The 17,604-nt window shown below is 35.9% G+C and overlaps 2 protein-coding genes across 2 annotated transcripts; one reads left to right on the top strand and one right to left on the bottom strand.

Annotated features, from left to right (window-relative positions):
* Nucleotides 1-96: 96 nt before the first annotated feature.
* Nucleotides 97-2,082, bottom strand: LOC109020138 (dof zinc finger protein DOF1.4-like). The gene is made up of 2 exons (XM_019002549.2): nt 1,911-2,082; nt 97-1,743 (listed from the first exon to the last, which is right to left on the bottom strand). The coding sequence occupies exons 1-2, from the start codon at nt 1,968-1,970 to the stop codon at nt 733-735; spliced, it is 1,071 nt and encodes a 356-aa protein (XP_018858094.2). The 5' UTR covers nt 1,971-2,082; the 3' UTR covers nt 97-732.
* An 8,924-nt stretch (nt 2,083-11,006) lies between these two features.
* On the top strand, nt 11,007-17,146 carry LOC109020137 (squamosa promoter-binding protein 1). The gene is made up of 2 exons (XM_019002548.2): nt 11,007-11,673; nt 16,726-17,146. The coding sequence occupies exons 1-2, from the start codon at nt 11,363-11,365 to the stop codon at nt 16,841-16,843; spliced, it is 429 nt and encodes a 142-aa protein (XP_018858093.1). The 5' UTR covers nt 11,007-11,362; the 3' UTR covers nt 16,844-17,146.
* The last annotated feature ends 458 nt before the right edge of the window (nt 17,147-17,604 follow it).

The following is a 17,604-nucleotide window of genomic DNA, read 5'->3' on the forward strand; positions in this document are numbered from 1 at the left end:
TATATATATATATTCATGTGCATTACTGATCTTTCAAAAGCAGAGCTCCATACCAATAATTAACATGATCAAAACAACATACCAATGCCAAGCATATATAAAAACTAATAACTAGCCACGTTGAGATAACAAATCTCCCTCTTTCTCTATACCATTATACCCCCTTCCCCCGGGGTCATGAACACTTCAAAGAAGGATAAGAAAGAAGGTAAACTTGAGTAAAAATAATTAGTTCCTCAGATGATCTTCATTTGAGGACTGCAACATATACCCCCAGCTCCATCTAGAAACAAACAAAGAAAGAAAAAAGACATGGTCATATATATATACATACAACAAAGTCGACCAACTTACGGAACGAAAACCTTCCACACTGCGTAGCGCCGTATACGGTGATTCCGATGACACCCATGGGGATGAGATGTAGAGGATCCGAGGTTCCTCTCAGCGCAATTAATGAGTCTCAACCTTGATAATAAAACTAATAGGCTGATTTTCTGCAGCTGACATGATCGCTCGGATCCAAGCTCCTCCCATCGTTGCTTCAATTAAAGTACTGAAATCTTGCGTTTTTTTGTTTTGGTGTGTGTGTTTCAAATTCTGCTTTTAAAACCTGCCCTACTGAGACTCACTACAAACAGATGTAATCAACAGAAACCAAAGTAGCCATGCCAGCAACGACCAAGATGACTATAAAAGAGGGAGACAAATGAAAAATGATGTTTGGTTTTGCTAGATCAGGGAAGTGACCGAAGACCCGATGTTTCCGGGGTCATTCCAAGCACCATTAATATTTGTTGCGTTCCAGTAAAATGAAGGATCCGACATACCGACATGCTCCATTTGATTCTGGCAATAACCATTCCAATCCAACCTGTTCTGGCCGTCTTCTACTTTCACTTCTTTCATGGAAATCCCAGCTTCATTAGAGGCCAGTATTTGCAAGCCTTCAAATGGTGCTATGGTTTGAAAATGATTTAGTACTGCTCGAGTGTCTTTGATACCTCCATTGACAAATTTCTCATGTTGCTGAAAGCTAGAGGTGAGTGGGGAAGCGATGGCTGGGGAAGTGGTAGTAGAAAAAGCTGAGGAGTTGAAGATGGAATAACTTGAGAGAAGAGAGTTTGATGTAACAACATCTTGGATTTGCTTAGAAGGGTTAAACCCATTTCTGTAACGGTTCTGATCACCCTTCTCATTAGACATAATTCCAGACGAAAACCCAAGTCCAAGAGCATTCAGGTGGGGTTGGAGATCATACCCAGAAACAGTGTCCACATTGGAAACTCTGGGATTGAATCTGGGAAAAGGAAGACTCATATCAGAAGGGTTACTGGCAAACCCATAAAACAAAGGATTGATATGATTTGACGTGGTAGAAGATATCTCGATGTGTGGTTGAGAAGGAGGGTCTGGGTTTGCACTATGAGCTGGAGAAGAAGCAGCTCCATCAGTAGCCGAAGCTGATGAAGGCCTCTTCACGCGCTTGTTTTTCCTGCAACCACCACCTACCGGAACGTTTCTCAGGGTACCGCCTCTTGTCCAGTACCGCTTGCAGGCCTTACAAAAGTGCCTCGGCTGAGACAAACTATAGTTGTTGTAGTAACAAAACTTTGTGTTAGATGAATCGCAGCGCGGACACCTGAGGGCTTGTTGCTGCTGCTGTACTGGTTGGTCCAGGACTGGTTTTTCCATTACCCTACCCGTAGAAGCCATCAAACTTTGTTGATCATCTATCTGATTCTGCACCGGGAAAAGAAAAGAAAAGGGTTTGAGGTGGCGTTTTAGGGTAAAATAACCACACAGGAGACATATTCTCTTCCAAACGCATAGCAACAAAAATGGGGCAGTGCCGTAGTGGTCGTGTTTTGACTAATAATTGAGAGAGAGAGAGAGAGAGAGAGAGGAACCTGTGACCATTCGTTTGTTGTTGGAGGGATGACTACCATCTTCTCACAGTTACCCAACATTTCTGATCTCTCACAGGACTCGATGAACAAAGAGTAAACAGACAAAGATCAGGGGGGGACGTGAGACTTTCTTGCGCTGGGTTGAAATATTATGACTCTGAGAGGGCCGGCCCCTAGGAAAAGAGAGGTTAATTACCAGGTAGCAACGATTTTATTTTATTTTATTTAATCTAATTTCACGTGATGGGGGTTGGTCCAAAATCGAATTTGAGTAGGCCATTATTTTAATGGGAAATCCAAGAAGGACATTCGAAATCCAAGAAGAAGACAGGAAGGTAAAGTAACATTACAGATGAATCTTTGGAGAGGTTCAAGATATTAAAAACTGCATTTAATTAATTAATTAATTTACACATGATAAACTGTACATGATAGTCCTCATCACTACGTAAAATTCCTTTGTACAGATACAGATGTGGATAGATAGATAGATAGATAAGAGGGAATCCCTAAGAGTGAGCTAGCTGCACAATACCCCATGCAAAGTCACACCGCAAATCCCACTTCCACTTTATTATTATTAATAATTCTCTGGCTCATGATTCATATTCTATACCACCAAACTCAACTGTTTTTGGCTGTCCTATTATTGGCTTATCCAAGCTCAAATCTTGATTCGACTGTACGTGCATGATTATACCATTCTTAGAGCCTAACACCACATGAACTTTCTCACAGGACGGACGACAGATCGAGACCTAGTTTCACTACTCATATATGTGTGTGTGTCATGTGCATGTATATATATATATATATATGTATAGTAGGGTGTTGCTATGTATATACCTAGTTCGTCAAATGAATATTGTCTGTATCAAATCAAAAGATCATAATGTCCCATTAAACTTTGTAATTAACATGATTAGGGTATAAGCTAATTCAAATACCCCCATAACTACATGCTACAGGTTAGACATCAGATGAATGACACTTAGCATAGAGGCCATGCAATCTACTAGGAGGCAGTGTCGGCTCAATAGTTGGGCCATATTTTATTTTTTTAAAGAAGATGCAAGGCTCCCAAAATTAATTTATAAATGCATGCATGCTTAGTATTCTTGAAAACGAAATTAAAATAAGATCTAAAATAAAAAAATAAATGTTATATATAAGTCTATTATAGTAATGACGATGGAAAGTCAATGCGTGAAGAAAAACCCTACCATATTTCTTTATAAAAAATAAACGATATTAGATGATGTTATGTTAAAATTTAACGGTGTCATTCTAAAATTTTGTTTTAAGCCTCAATTCACGTTAAGGAGGTTACCTGAGGTAGAAGCAGTAGGCCGTATGAATAGAGTTCCATGCTTATTATTGGATCCACTAATAATACCATCGAAAAACAAAAGTCAAAATAGTAATATTAGAAACTTTAATTGTAGAGTGTATCGACAAACGGATCACTTGGAAAACAGCTTTTTTCTATTCAAAATTCCTGAAGCTACACTTCTCAGACTCAAAAGTAGGAAAGAACGGTATACGCTCTTCGAATTGGCTCTTGCCGAGTGGCTGTGTTTCTTCTCTCATCCAATTTGGTCTGAAAATAAATCATGAAAAACCAAATAAATTGGAAAAGAAACCGTTAATGGTGTCTGGGTGGAGAGAGAGAGTGTGTGTGTGTGGAGCCCTGAGGTGCAGAACCATGTGGTGGGCAGCTCAGCTCCTGAGGAAAAAGAAGGAAAAAGCAAAGCTAGTTTGGGGGGAGCAAACGGATTTGTAGTTCCCCAAGGGATCTTCTCCTCCACCCTACTTCCCATCATTATTCTTCAGCAGTCCTCTGCTTGTTGAACTTTGATTTTTGGTAACTAAAATATATACTACCGACATGTTTTCCGGGTAAGTATGTATAATATATATATATATATATAATATACTGACAAGTTGCTCTTTACAAAGAACACATGTCATGTACAGGTAGTACTCTATAGATCAGTGTGTGGACTGTACGTAAGTTGCAGGTTAAAGAAGATAATTTTTTGGAATTTTGAATGATATTCTTGGCAAGAGAATAGAGATATGCTTGTCCTCCGGCCACCTCGTATCCATGGAGTTATATAATATTGGGGGGGGGCGTAGGAGTACTACTTCTCACTTGATCTGTTTTTAAGTTACCACAATTCGTTATGATTATGGGAACAATCAATTTCTAATTCATGCAAGAATGAGTCAAAGTGGGGCCGAGTGAGTGAACAAACTTAAGTGTCTATCCAATGGATATCCAATACAAAACACCAACCTAAAGTTAAAGTCTTTTGGTATTTGTTGCTTTAAGTAGTGTAACTTAAAATGCATGATAGGATATTGATATTCTCTTACAGATCGATCACTATATATAAATGTGTGAGGCGGAAGGAAATTGGGCAAACCGAGAGGGGATCAGCATGGCTGCATTGGAATAGTACTACTGAGTCAATTTTAGAGGTAGATTATGTGAAGGTGCAGGTGCAAGTGCAAGTGGGTCCGATCCACCCACACCAGTCACCTCTCCACCACCACCCAACAAAGTGATTCCAATTTGCCAAGCTTGAAAGAAACCTAACGCGCACGTTAAAGGGATCATCGAGAGAGAGAAGGGGGACCAAAGCATCAAATCCAAGCCAACTGTGTCTATCAGAGGCTGACCATATTGCACCCCCAAAATTATGTGCAGACAAAGATTCACTCCTCATTTAGAGTATTAATGCTCCTTTCTGTTCACGCCACTTACATTGTTGAAAGATGGTATTGTGCATGCCCTGATCTAAAAGCTGTATTAATTCTTATATACAAAACTAGTGCAAGCTCGCAATTCCGATTCAGTTGAGCACAGTTGCAATGAAGAGTAGTACTACTGTACAGTATACTAGGGGGCCGGGTGCTAATTATATCAGAAGCTTGCATGCTAGCTACTTTCAATATTTAATACTGTATATTCATGATCATATATACTGTTGAATAGATCTAGATCGAATCATGATGCATGATTTCAGATGGAAAAAGCGAACGAGATTCTTTCTTCTAAAGCCATTTATTCCATAATATTAATGCTGCATACTTATCCCATCATCATATACGTACGTACCCTCCTGTGCGGGATGTCGCATGAACATGGCGCGACTGTTAGAAAAATATCAAAGTAGGTTGGACAAGCCGCAAGCTGTGGAAGAAACGCATCATGCTATCGTTCACGATAAGTATCCAAGAGGGAGGCCAGGCATGCATATGCAAAATCTTATTTATGATATATATCAAATTAGCTAGCTAGGATGGGACTTAATTTGGAACCATTCACGTTCATATCACCACTACATGTCAATATATATGTGGCTATTCAAGAGGGACAAAAAAAACCAGCTTGACCATATAATCATGATGATGTTTTTTTTTATTTTTTTTGATATCATAATCATGATGATGTTGTTGTTGTGAAGATCAATAAATAAATAAAATTGTTCTGTTCCTCGATCGAAGGTTCCAGTCCAAACCAAATGCAGAATAACAAGGAAGACCCACAAAGCTTGCAGTAGTACTCCACAGTTAGACGAAATATCATGGTTTTTGAAAAGAAAAATACCTACTTAATTTTATTATAAAATCATAAATTTAACAAATCATTTAAAATCATATTAATTTATGAGTTTATTTTATGAAATCTCTTTAAACCTGAAACACTTCTCTCTAAAAAAAAAAAAAAATTACTATTGAAAATCAAGTTTTACTAATATCATTTGTGATAGAGTTAACTTTTTCATCAAAACAGTTTATTATTATAATATTACTCTTAAATGGTTGGCATCATCAAATTAAAGAAGATGATTAATAATTTATTGGTAAATACTAAAACTTGTCGAAATGATAAGGCCGATCGTTATATATATATATATATATATATGTACACACACTTGATATGATTTAACGGCTATGATCAAATTTTAAGTCCCAGTGGCATTATCGAATTTTGCCAGTCGCCAGTGATCGAACCTTAATGGATGGAAATAGACAGAGTACAGTACTCAAACATGGGAAATGTGCCAGAAGCAGCAGAAGTTGATTTGAGATTGGAAAATTCCAACTAGGTTGTGGTCATGACTCATGATATCATGTATGTATATGTATGGTTGAACGCCGTGGACTGTAGCTTATGGAAGTTTCAAATGCGCCGGTCCTGCGTGGGACCTTGAGGATGTTGAGAGGGACAATTCCAGTAGTGTATTTTCATCGGGTGTGCCGTAAACAAATTTCATTTTTCCTGAGAGTGGGTCCAAATCTTGTCTTCGATATATATATCTATATAAATTGATAAAAGCTATCCAGTTGAGGTTTCTCCACCTCACCGAGAAAAGAATTACAAATAAAATAAAATAAAATAAAAACCAACTTTATGAAAGATGCAGATTGGTATATTCTGAGAATATTATAATTAATTAAAAGATCCGATCATGATCTGAATTATCATGATGCTCTAAGCTAGCATTATTTATTTATTTTTTTTATAGCTCTAGCTAGCTAGCATTATTAAATCTAGCTCTTGAAACCAGCTTGTCCAATGTGCAGTACATGAGTTTCTTATAAGGAGTGTTGAGGACAATAAGATAAGGTTTTCATGCATGGTGGAATAAATTAAGTGGATACTTTAGCTACAATTAATTAATTAATTATGAACAAACAAGAGAAACGTACCCTCGTTATCAAACTTGAATTAATGAAATTCTTATTGCTACATTAATATAGATATAAATCTTTTATATATGATATTAAATTGAACCCCAATTAATGTGCTGCATGGTGATCAAATAAACGATATTAATGTTATAAAAATGAATTGAAATTGATGAATATTTGTAAGAAAATTGATCTACTTACAACTATTTTACAGTTGTACATAAATTAATAGAGGGTAGTTTTATATGTAATATTAGAGTGACATACTTATATAATTGCATTTGTTAATTAAAAATTAATTGCAAGTGTATCATTACTCACGTTGTAATTAATTATTTTCCCAAAAAAAAAATAATCCTCCAATCTCCCTTAGAAAATTCACCAAAAGAAAAACCCTAAAAAGATTTGAAAAAAAAGCCATTCAACCCCAAAAGATACAAACAAAAACCTCTCCTCCTATTCTTTACATGTATATTCCCCCAATTAATTTCTAGTCATTGACTGGCCCAAAACAGAGCCCGTTGTGCTACAAATTGTAGCCCAAGTCTCGAGGCATATGGTAACCCTATACCAACTACCAAGGGCTTTGCTCAAGTTTGGGAGACGGAACAAAACACCCTAATTAAAAGTAAAATGAACCATTCTTTTTTGCCGCCACTATTTACTCCAAATTAAGTGGGTTTGATGATGTTAATTTCCATGAACAAAATACAGAGAAGATAGGACTTGTATTTACCAAGCAGGCTGTGCATAACATTAACAAAAAAATCGTACAGTACTTTATAAAACTGTCTACCAAGTAAGTTACTAAACACAAAATCCAACGTCCTTGGTAAAGCAGCTTGCTTTCGAACTCCCTTTTGAATTACAAATGTGTCAACCTTCAGATTACCACACTTGAGGGGGAGTACTGCTGGGATCTATTCATGGTTTGAAACTTGAAATAAAGAAATCACATCAAAATAGTTTGGGTTATGTACACAGTAAATGCATGGTAGGAATGGTCCAACTTTAATGTGGACTACGAAAGTGATAAAAAATCATGGTTCAACCCATTTCAAGCGAAGCAATTGAAGAAGACGAAGAACAGGATGATGAGGGACACGATCGAAGGCATCGGGGGACTTGTGGTGGAGCGTGAAGCCTCTGTTTTTCTTTGTTTTTTGCCCCAAATAAATGGTTTATTAAAGTCAACAATAAAAAATAAAAATCCCCCTATAAGTGATATTAATTAAGAGAACAGATCGATATTAATGGCATCCCACCATGGAGGGACTACTAGAAAAGAGCAAATCTACAATTAAAGTTTATTTTCCTCCTCGTATACTAATATATATGCATTATTAATGTACATGCCCAATCATGCAGTGGCTGGCTGGCTGGCTGGCTGGCTATGATATTAATTGTTGGCTTGGCTCCAGTATCAGAAAAACGCCAAACCCCAAGCCTAAGCTAGAGCTAGCTAGGCATCGATCATGAGTACCACGTACCTGCAGGGATTGGGACCACTTATCGATAATTCTGGGTCAAAATCCAGATACTTTTTATTGGTTTAATTAGCTATCTTGAAAATTAAAGCGATTAATAAAGCTGCTTCACTCCATATATATGGCATAATATTAATCAGTCATTTGATGTGGTCCTGAACCGGCATTCTGGTGGAATATTGATCCGTGGGGCCGATGGGCTCAGATTGTTTGGAAGGCTCGCAGGAAAGGACAGTCTTATAAATGAAAGGCCCAGCGCTGCAGCGAAGGCATAAACTGCTGGAGGTTATGTTGGGCCCAACTTGTGTAAAAATTTGAAAGCGTAGTGAAGTCGATCGGTGCATGTACTGTGACTGACAGTAGAAAGTAAAAAGTAAAACCGGGTAAAGAGAAGCTTTTTTCCTTGTTAATTGGTAGCTAAGCTTGGGAAGGGGGAGACAAGAGCGGAAGCTTTTTAATTAGCCACCTGAATTTCCCGCAACTTGAGGTTTCCGTGCATGCCACTTAAGAAACAAGTTACGAAGGTGAGCCCCAAGGAACCCCCACCACCTCTAGAGATCGACCGAATATGTGGATACTAAATAGAGCAAGAAAAGAACGGCCACAATGCCACCAGAGAATTAGAGAGAGAGAGAGAGAGAGAGATCATGCATGGCTGGAGCTACCTGAATGAAATCTTATTCCCTATGTTCGGGTGGGGGATATGCATGATTTTTTTTTTGTCTGTTGTTTTCTATTCTTTTTCTTTCCCGTAGACTGTAGAGTAGAGAAGCTTTTGAAAAACATATTCCTTTTTTGTTTTGACAGAAAGTTCAAACTTTATTAAAATGGAAAATATATTCCTTTTAACCTTCCATATATACGTTGATGTAGCTAGCTAGCTAGTAACAGTACCAGGGATCGACAGAGACCCCCTGTGTGATTTATATAGATAATAGACGTCATAGATCATATATTCCCCCAACTTGGTTTTTCATATATTCTTCTTCATCAGTACTGGACCATCAATATTAGACAGCTATACCATATATATATATATAAAACAGTGTAAAATTGCATATTCTCACTGTTCTTTTCCTTTTACCTCAAGGCTGATTACGTAAGATCAGCATCAGTACTATACAGAAGACAGAGAGAGAGAGAGAGAGAGAGAGAGATCAGTTAAGCATATTGGTTTATACGTGTGCTGATCTGGTGTACGTACGGCGATAAAGATTTGACTTTTCAAATTTAAGAAATTTGAAGGTTAGGTCTGGAAATGTTTGCTTTGGAACAGTACTTGTAACGTGCGGAAGGGGAAGAAAATCGTTCCTATTCGTAGGTAAAATCTATCTTTCGGATGAACAGGCCGATGAGGCCCAACCAGCTTTGGCAATAATATTACAGAAATAAATTATAACCTAGTTGCTTTCTTATTCACCAAGACATGAAAGGTACAAGTGCATGCCGTAATCCAAACGCACGTACAGTTAATTAATTTTCTAATATATAAATAAATAAATATATATATATATATATGTATATATGATCATCAATACTCAAGCAGAATCAGCAGATGATGAAATATGAATCTAGAGAGAGAGAGAGAGAGAGATGCCGGCCGCCATGGGACCAATAAATATGATAATGAATAATGAGTGAAAGGGCGTGGTCCAAGCGCGCATGTAGATGGATGGATGGATGATGGAAGAAGTAAATATAATGTTATGTGGGTGAGGATATATATTATTATATAGTTGGCCACTTTGCTGCAAACCGGTTGGCTGGCTAGCTTGACTACACGGAATTCTTTAATGTGAAAACAAAGTTAGGAGGGCCAAAGAATAAATATCCAAGGACATAGAATAGTAATTAGTCGTACGAACGATGTAGACACCCTGAATCAGGATTGGCCGAGCTCTTTAAATCATTGTACCATTCATAATCATATATAGATACTTCACCCCTTTCACCCTTACCTCAATAATACGGTTTGACGCAGGTATCCCCTATTCTATCCGAAAAGCACTGTCATCTATTACAGTGATATGAGAGACAGACAGAGGCTCCGCATCCAATATCCAAACTATTATATATAGATATATGTATGCATGTATATGTATGTGCTAGAAAACCTATATATGCTGTTCATTGGTTGTTAATCCATGGCAAGTTTCTGGTTTCACTGCATTAGAATACGTAGAACCCCAGCGTCTTGGTCTTGGTCTTGGGCCTGGTTATGCATGCTAGATCTTCCATGTTGGGTGCAAGTTATCTTTAATAGATAGACTTGATCTTCTTTGTGATAAGGGTGCATTACATGATCTTAATTAAAGTTTAACTGGATACAGATATATATTACATTTTTCTTTTTTAGAAAAAGGTTTTGACAATCCCTTAAGTTTCCCATCATAAGAAAAATAGATAGCAAAAAATTAAACTTGAAATAAAAATTATTGGTACAAGTTGGTGTCGGTCGAGAACTGCATATATACTGCTCACATCTCTTACTTGACAACATTTTATTTATAAAAAGAATTTTAAATTATCTTGCAAATCAAATATTATAGAGAAGAAGTCATGTGGAAGATCTATTTTCTAATGATATTTACAATTATGAAATGTATAAGTATCGCATAATTTTTTTTAAAAAAATGAGTAAATACGAAATTTACGTGATAAAAAATTAATTTTTTAATAATAATTTTTTTTTTAAATTACACGACATTTGTTCACTTTACGAAAAAAAAATGCTATTCTTTCCGCTGGTAGATTTCGCTGGGGCTACAGTTGAATTTTTTTTTTTTTTACTTAATAATTAAGTAAATATTTTTTAATAATATTGTGAATTTATTTTAAAAAATATATGTAAAAAAAAAAAAAAAAAAGAGGAAACTAAACTAGCGAAAGTCTCAACGGAAGCTCTAGTGGTGGCTGTAGAGCCACCCCTCCGAGAATGTTTAGAACCCGATGAAATGCATAGAGAAAATGTGGTACAGTGAGAATTAAGTCACAGTAGCGCAGCCCTATAAAGTAAAACTATTCACGTTACTGTTCATACCCATTGGTATTGTGCTTTTGGAGCCAATCGTGATGCTTGCTTTCTACCCGGACCTCACAATTATTCTTATGCTGACAAGGGGAAAATGGAGTTTGTGGTCCTCGCATAAATTCTTCTCCTTTTTCAACTTTTCTCAAGGTTTTTTTTTGCCTTCAAAATCCTGATCTTCTCTGCTTGCTAGCTCCATCTGTCCCGTTGTCTGTCTGCTCTTGTTTTGCAAAATGGAAACAAGCAGAGCCGAGGGAAAGAGGAGCTGCAAGTACTACAATAACACGGTGGAGGAGCCTGAAGAGGAGGAGGATGAAGCTAGCGAGGATGAGAAGAAGAGAGAAATGACTCCCGCATCTAGCAGGAGAACATCATCTGGCAGTGGAGGGTCAACGCTGATTACTTGCCAGGCGGAGAATTGCAATGCTGATTTCACTGAAGCCAAGCCGTACCACCGGCGCCATAAGGTCTGCGAATTTCATGCCAAGGCTCCGGTTGTCAACGTTGATGGACTCCATAAAAGGTTCTGCCAGCAATGCAGCAGGTTAGAAACCCTAGTTTTCCAATCATTTATAATATTAAGCTTGTTCCTTTCTGATCTCTACTGGTTTTCAAATTTCTCTCTTGTTCTTCCATTGTAGCTCAACTAGTTAGATTAATGTTTTTCTCCCAGGAAAGAAGCTTATAATAAGTGGTCATTTATAATTTAGAACTAGGGCGAATTAACCAATCTATATATATATATATATATATATATTAAGTCTATCAAACAGAACATAGTACATTAAACTCGTTGATGATCAGTGTGCTTTTCAAGCAAAGTAAATTACGGCATTTGAGTATTAGGGGTGTTGGAGAATAATTCCTACTTTTAATTATTTCTGCCACATTATCATGAGGACGTTATCTCATTTTAATTTGAATGAAATACAAGATGATCAGAACCAGTACAGTAGTAGCCTCTCAGTCCAACCCTAAACCTGTTCTAACACCAAAGGTATCCATGCACCTTTTAAAGGATGCAGAAGATAGCTAGGGATCATTGTGAGCTGTAAGCCATACGCGACTAAATATGAAATAATATACCGGACAAATGCGTTGAATCGACTACGCCAGGAACCACCCCTTTTTACCTTTCAAGTGTCATATCAATCAGAAATTCTTATCCATTTGTTAGTTGACAACGACCTCCAGCTAGCTTAATCTTAAACATATACAGTAGTTGTTATTGCCTATATATATATATATGGGGCCTTCTGCAGATCTGATATCATTATCTAAAACTTTAGGCTTTCTAATCGTACCACAAGCAAGTTCACTGATGTCCATCAATTTGGTTGCAGACAAAGAGGTTTAACAAATATAGAAGGAATTAATGAAAATTTTAATTATCTGCACCATGATATATATATATATATATATGTATTATAATTGAATTAATTGTTGGAGTGTGATCTCTCAAAGTCCTATATTCCTATTATATATGATCATGCAGCTATTTATTCTTAGTGATGCTTGGTGCATTACGAATTTTATCAATATTCCTTCTGTTACACGGTGAGGCCGTGCATGCATATATGTATGCAGTACGGTATATATATATCCAAAGGTTGTATGAAATTTGTACGTAGTACCTCTGAGCATTAACCACTCTTATTTTTTCCGGCTTATTTTAGAAAAATAGTTTCCTTGTGAAAGAGAAATTGATTTCCAAGCCCAAGAAACTGTGTTAAAATCTCTGTGAATTATGAGTTATATGTCATTGTTATGCTGCGGAACACCAGGATTTTGTTCACAAGTCCGACTTATATGTGTGTGTGTATTATAAGTATCGGTAATTAAAAGTTTTAACATCATGTTTGAAAAAATTGCAGTATTAAATATAGGGAAATACTTTAATTATAAAGAGATTATACAAAATTAATCCCATAAATTAATGTGGCTTGATGTGGTTCGTCAGATTATAAAGTTGTTTTTATTGTAAAGTAAATCTAACGGATTAGATAAAACCACGTCAGTTTGTGAGATTGCTTTTATGTAGTTCATTTGTGGATGTAGCAATACTCTTAAATATAATGTACTCTCCATAAAAGAGTAAAGGAGAACCGATACAAAACAACCCACTTGACCGCTCACTCTCCATCAATAATTAAAGGCACTGTCCAAGTCACTCAATGACTCATCAACCGAATTGCTAGCTCGCTTGCTATTATTCTACCACCCATCGATATGCCTTCTTGACTTCCTAGGCCAAATTGCCTAAACCATCACCTATATATGGTATCGTTATCAATCCACCGAGTATGTATAGTGCCTTTTGTCAGCCTGCCAATAGTAGTACTGCCAAGTGAGAAACCACCATCCTTATCAATACCCTAACACCCTTCAGGTGTAGCTGTCTGTCTTCTAATTGGAAAGAATAACTTTTATTATTTTTGTTATTTTTAAGTAGGGAATATGTATATCTTGAATATGCTATTTGTCATCTTCTTGACATCATCATTTCATCATCTCTTGATATGACATGATCAAATGATAGTAAAATTATTTATTATATTTTATTAAGATGCTAATCATTTTATGCCATGTAAGAGGATATTGATGAAAGGTGTCAAGTAGCATTTTTCGATTATGTATGTGTGTGTGTATGGATCATGTATATATTGTAAGTGCATGATTATGTGTAAAGATTAAAAAAAACTTGTACCAATGTGCACTTCATGTTTCTGATGGCTTATAATTGCATAATGAACTAGTACTTGTGCTTTCCAATCAATACCAATAGTTCAACATTTTCCAAATCTCTGCCCATTAAAATCCTTCAGCTTTTTTGGTGATGCTTGGCCGTAATTGGACAAAAGGACCGACCTTTTTTGGTGATTCCTTCAATCTTGGCTTTATTGATCTCTTTTACTCTAGTCTCCACTAGGCCTATAAACGTACGTAGTTGGTGCTCGTGAATGAACTTCTCAATTCTCTTGCTTGATTGGGTCATTGAGACTCCTAAAATCCCAAAAGCCAAACACCATCGATCAGAAGATCAAGAAGAAAAAAAGAACTCGACAAAAGCATTCATTTCCTCCGCTCCTGAAGGGATATATAAGACTTCTTACACCGATCTCAAGTCTCTTTCTAATTAACTTTCTGGGTCTTTCGCACCCAATGAGTCCTTGGCTAATTCTCCCTACCCAAAGGAGGTGATAAAGAGTATTTCAAAACTTTACCTTGTCCACCGGCCTCAGAACCTTTTTCAGAGAAGCTGTCCAAACAAAAAATGCCACCTTAGGAGGAGTCTTATTTCTCCAAATTCTTCTCCATGTAAAATGCTTCATGTTCTGCCGTTGTGTAAAGGACTTATAGAAAGAAATTAGAATAAAACCTTTGGAGAAATAAGGTTTATGGAGGCACTTGATCTCCAAAACTAAAACCTTTTACCAAACATCGAAAAGTTTATGGAGTTTCTCATACACTGCTTCTGTAAATTAGACTTCTCTTCACCAAATTTACACAAAACATCATGGTAGTTTGCTTCCCTTGAATGACAAAATCATGAGCTTTATCCTCTTTTGACATCATTGTGAATGCCTCCATGATCTTGGTAAAGGAAAGCACACATCTTTAGATGCTAAAGATCGATTTAAATTGTTTACCATAAAAAATTCTCTATATCAAGCTTCGACAGATGCATGCAACAAAAGCTGAAATTACACCACTAAATCGTTGCAAGTATTTTGGAAGCTAGCAAAAAGCAAGACTGAAATAGCCCAAATCCATGTGAACTCACGACTCTCGCATATACGTACGTACCTAGCTACTAGTTTGTTATGAAAAATTAATATTTTATATAGTGAATTAAGTAGAAAGGAGGAGATCAAAAGAAATTCATCACACAACAATCTTTACGTGTTTTAACACGTACGAAGGCTAGCTTTTGTCAGCAGGTGGAGGCCATTAGGAAAATAATTCCACTATCAAAAGATCATGGAGTATAAGAATTTGGACCAAAGCCTTCTTCCCAGTTTGATACCAGTCTATATATATATATATATATATATATATATGTCTTTATAAAGACTTGAACTACGATTCTTACCTCTCTTCTTACTTGAGGATTATCATCCTTATATATGAATTATAGCTTCTCTACTTTTCAATAAAGAATCTACTGATCAAGGTGGAGGGTTCCCGAAGTTCAACTGATCTACTGATACATGCATATCTTTATGAGTTGTGTTACACAAAAATCTCACACTCCAGCACACCACTTAAAAATATGTGAGATTTATGTCTTAAATTTTTCTATCTTTGTATATATAATATATATATATATATATAAATCTTCGTACGTGTTTTAAAACGTACGAAGGATAGCTTTTGTCAGCAGGTTGAGGCCATTAGGAAAATAATTCCGCTATCAAAAGATGGAGTATAAGAATTTGGGCCAAAGCCTTCTTCTCAGTTTGATACCAGTCTATATATATATATCTTTATAAAGACTTGAACTACGATTCTTACCTCTCTTCTTACTTGAGGATTATCATCCTTATATATGAATTATAGCTTCTCTACTTTTCAATAAAGAATCTACTGATCAAGGTGGAGGGTTCCCGAAGTTCAACCGATCTACTGATACATGCATATCTTTATGAGTTGTGCTACACAGAAGTCTCACACTCCAGCACACCACTTAAAAACATGTGTGAGGCTTATGTCTAGAATTTTTCTATCTTTATATATAATATATATATATATATAATCTTCAGCTTCAGCTTTTTATTAGTTTTGAGTAAATATCCACTGATCTTGAAGAGCTTAAATCAACAAGATTGAATAGGTCTATTAATCTTTCCCCTAGTTCAAATATGAGTAATAAATCTCTTCTTCCATGATGCTGCTTTCTTCGTATTTCCTCGATTATTAATGTATAGATGGACCAAAAGACACGCAGTACTACCACTATACGTTTGCTGCTTAGTTCTTTGCCTTGATTCTTGAAGCTAGTGTTGATCACTAAAGAGAAGTAAAAGAAATCTATTACCTATATACTTTCTAAAGCCACCTCATCATTTTATTTTATTAACTCATCCCAACCATTCACATGCTAAAAAGGCCTTTCATTGTATTGTCTTTAATACCCTAATAAACTCACTCCATGATTTATTGACATTAATATTAAAAAAAGGTTTGAATATGAAAGATTTCCTACTATTTATGATTTCTAATTTAATAGGGAGAAGAAAAGACTTTTTATCTTAATAGTAGATATTGATTTCTCTAACTTGTCTCTTTGGCTTTCCCACCACTTAACTTTTCAATCATTTTGTTATTACTTTTCAAATAAGTAGGAAAACTACACATTTTTTTGAATTATTAATGACTCTGTTATTTATTTATTTGGCTTCTTCATCTCTTAACTACTCTATTTTAATTATTCTGATGCATTGCTTGGTTCGACGACTAGTTAATAAGAAGAAGAAATATGAAAATAAAGACTATTATCAAGTACCTGATCATCATGAGGAAGTAAAATATGGAAAAACCTTACTTTACTTCATTTCTTCTTGAGCTGATCTTTCTATGAAATGGTGCATTACAGGTTCCATTTGCTATCAGAGTTTGATGAAAACAAAAAGAGTTGTCGGAAACGTCTAGCTGGTCACAATGAGAGGCGTCGGAAAAGCTCAACCGACTCTTATGGAGAAGGTTCACATTGAGAAGGACTTATGTTAATTGGCAGCAAGCTTAAGAAAGGGACTGATCCCCAATAAAATCCTATATAATTAAGCATATTATAAAAATTATCAATCAAAGATCTGTGTTATGGCTCTCTATCTTCTGTCAAGTGTCAATCGGCTTTAATTATCATGCATTACTGCTCTTTAATCTATTTGTGCTCTGAAACTATTATGCCAACAGCATTTTGGCGAGACCTAATGATTGTGCCTTGCTGGTGCTTGTTATTCTAAGTCTGTATTATTCTATAATAATGATTACCATTTAGGGTACTATTGGTCCTATGTTTGTTCTATTTAAATGAGTTTCTTGTCACAAAATGTTTACCACAATCAATGCTTTCCTTCTGCTTTCTTGATTAATTGAAATTCTTGAATTATATTCTTTCAGGTTCTCACACTTTAACCGTGTTTGTTGCATACATCAGTTTTCCATGCGTTAGTTTTTTTCCATATATTAGTTTTACCCCTAATTCACTTGCATCATCTGATACTTTTTGGATAAAGACATAGGTCTTAATTATGAAATGAACACATGGTTATTTGCATGAGTCAAGGTGGTATTCAAATTAAGAATATGGCAGGCAGGAATGGATTATACTTATATATATATATATATATATATATATATATATATTAGGAGTAATATTAGATATAGTCATGAAGTGCACAAACGCTGTGTAATCTTTTTGAAAAAGAGTTGGATCTATTAGTAAAAAAATTAGTTCTTTTTCACGTGGATC

This window comes from Juglans regia, chromosome 3 (assembly GCF_001411555.2).
Source record: "Juglans regia cultivar Chandler chromosome 3, Walnut 2.0, whole genome shotgun sequence".
NCBI classification, from domain to species: domain Eukaryota; kingdom Viridiplantae; phylum Streptophyta; class Magnoliopsida; order Fagales; family Juglandaceae; genus Juglans; species Juglans regia.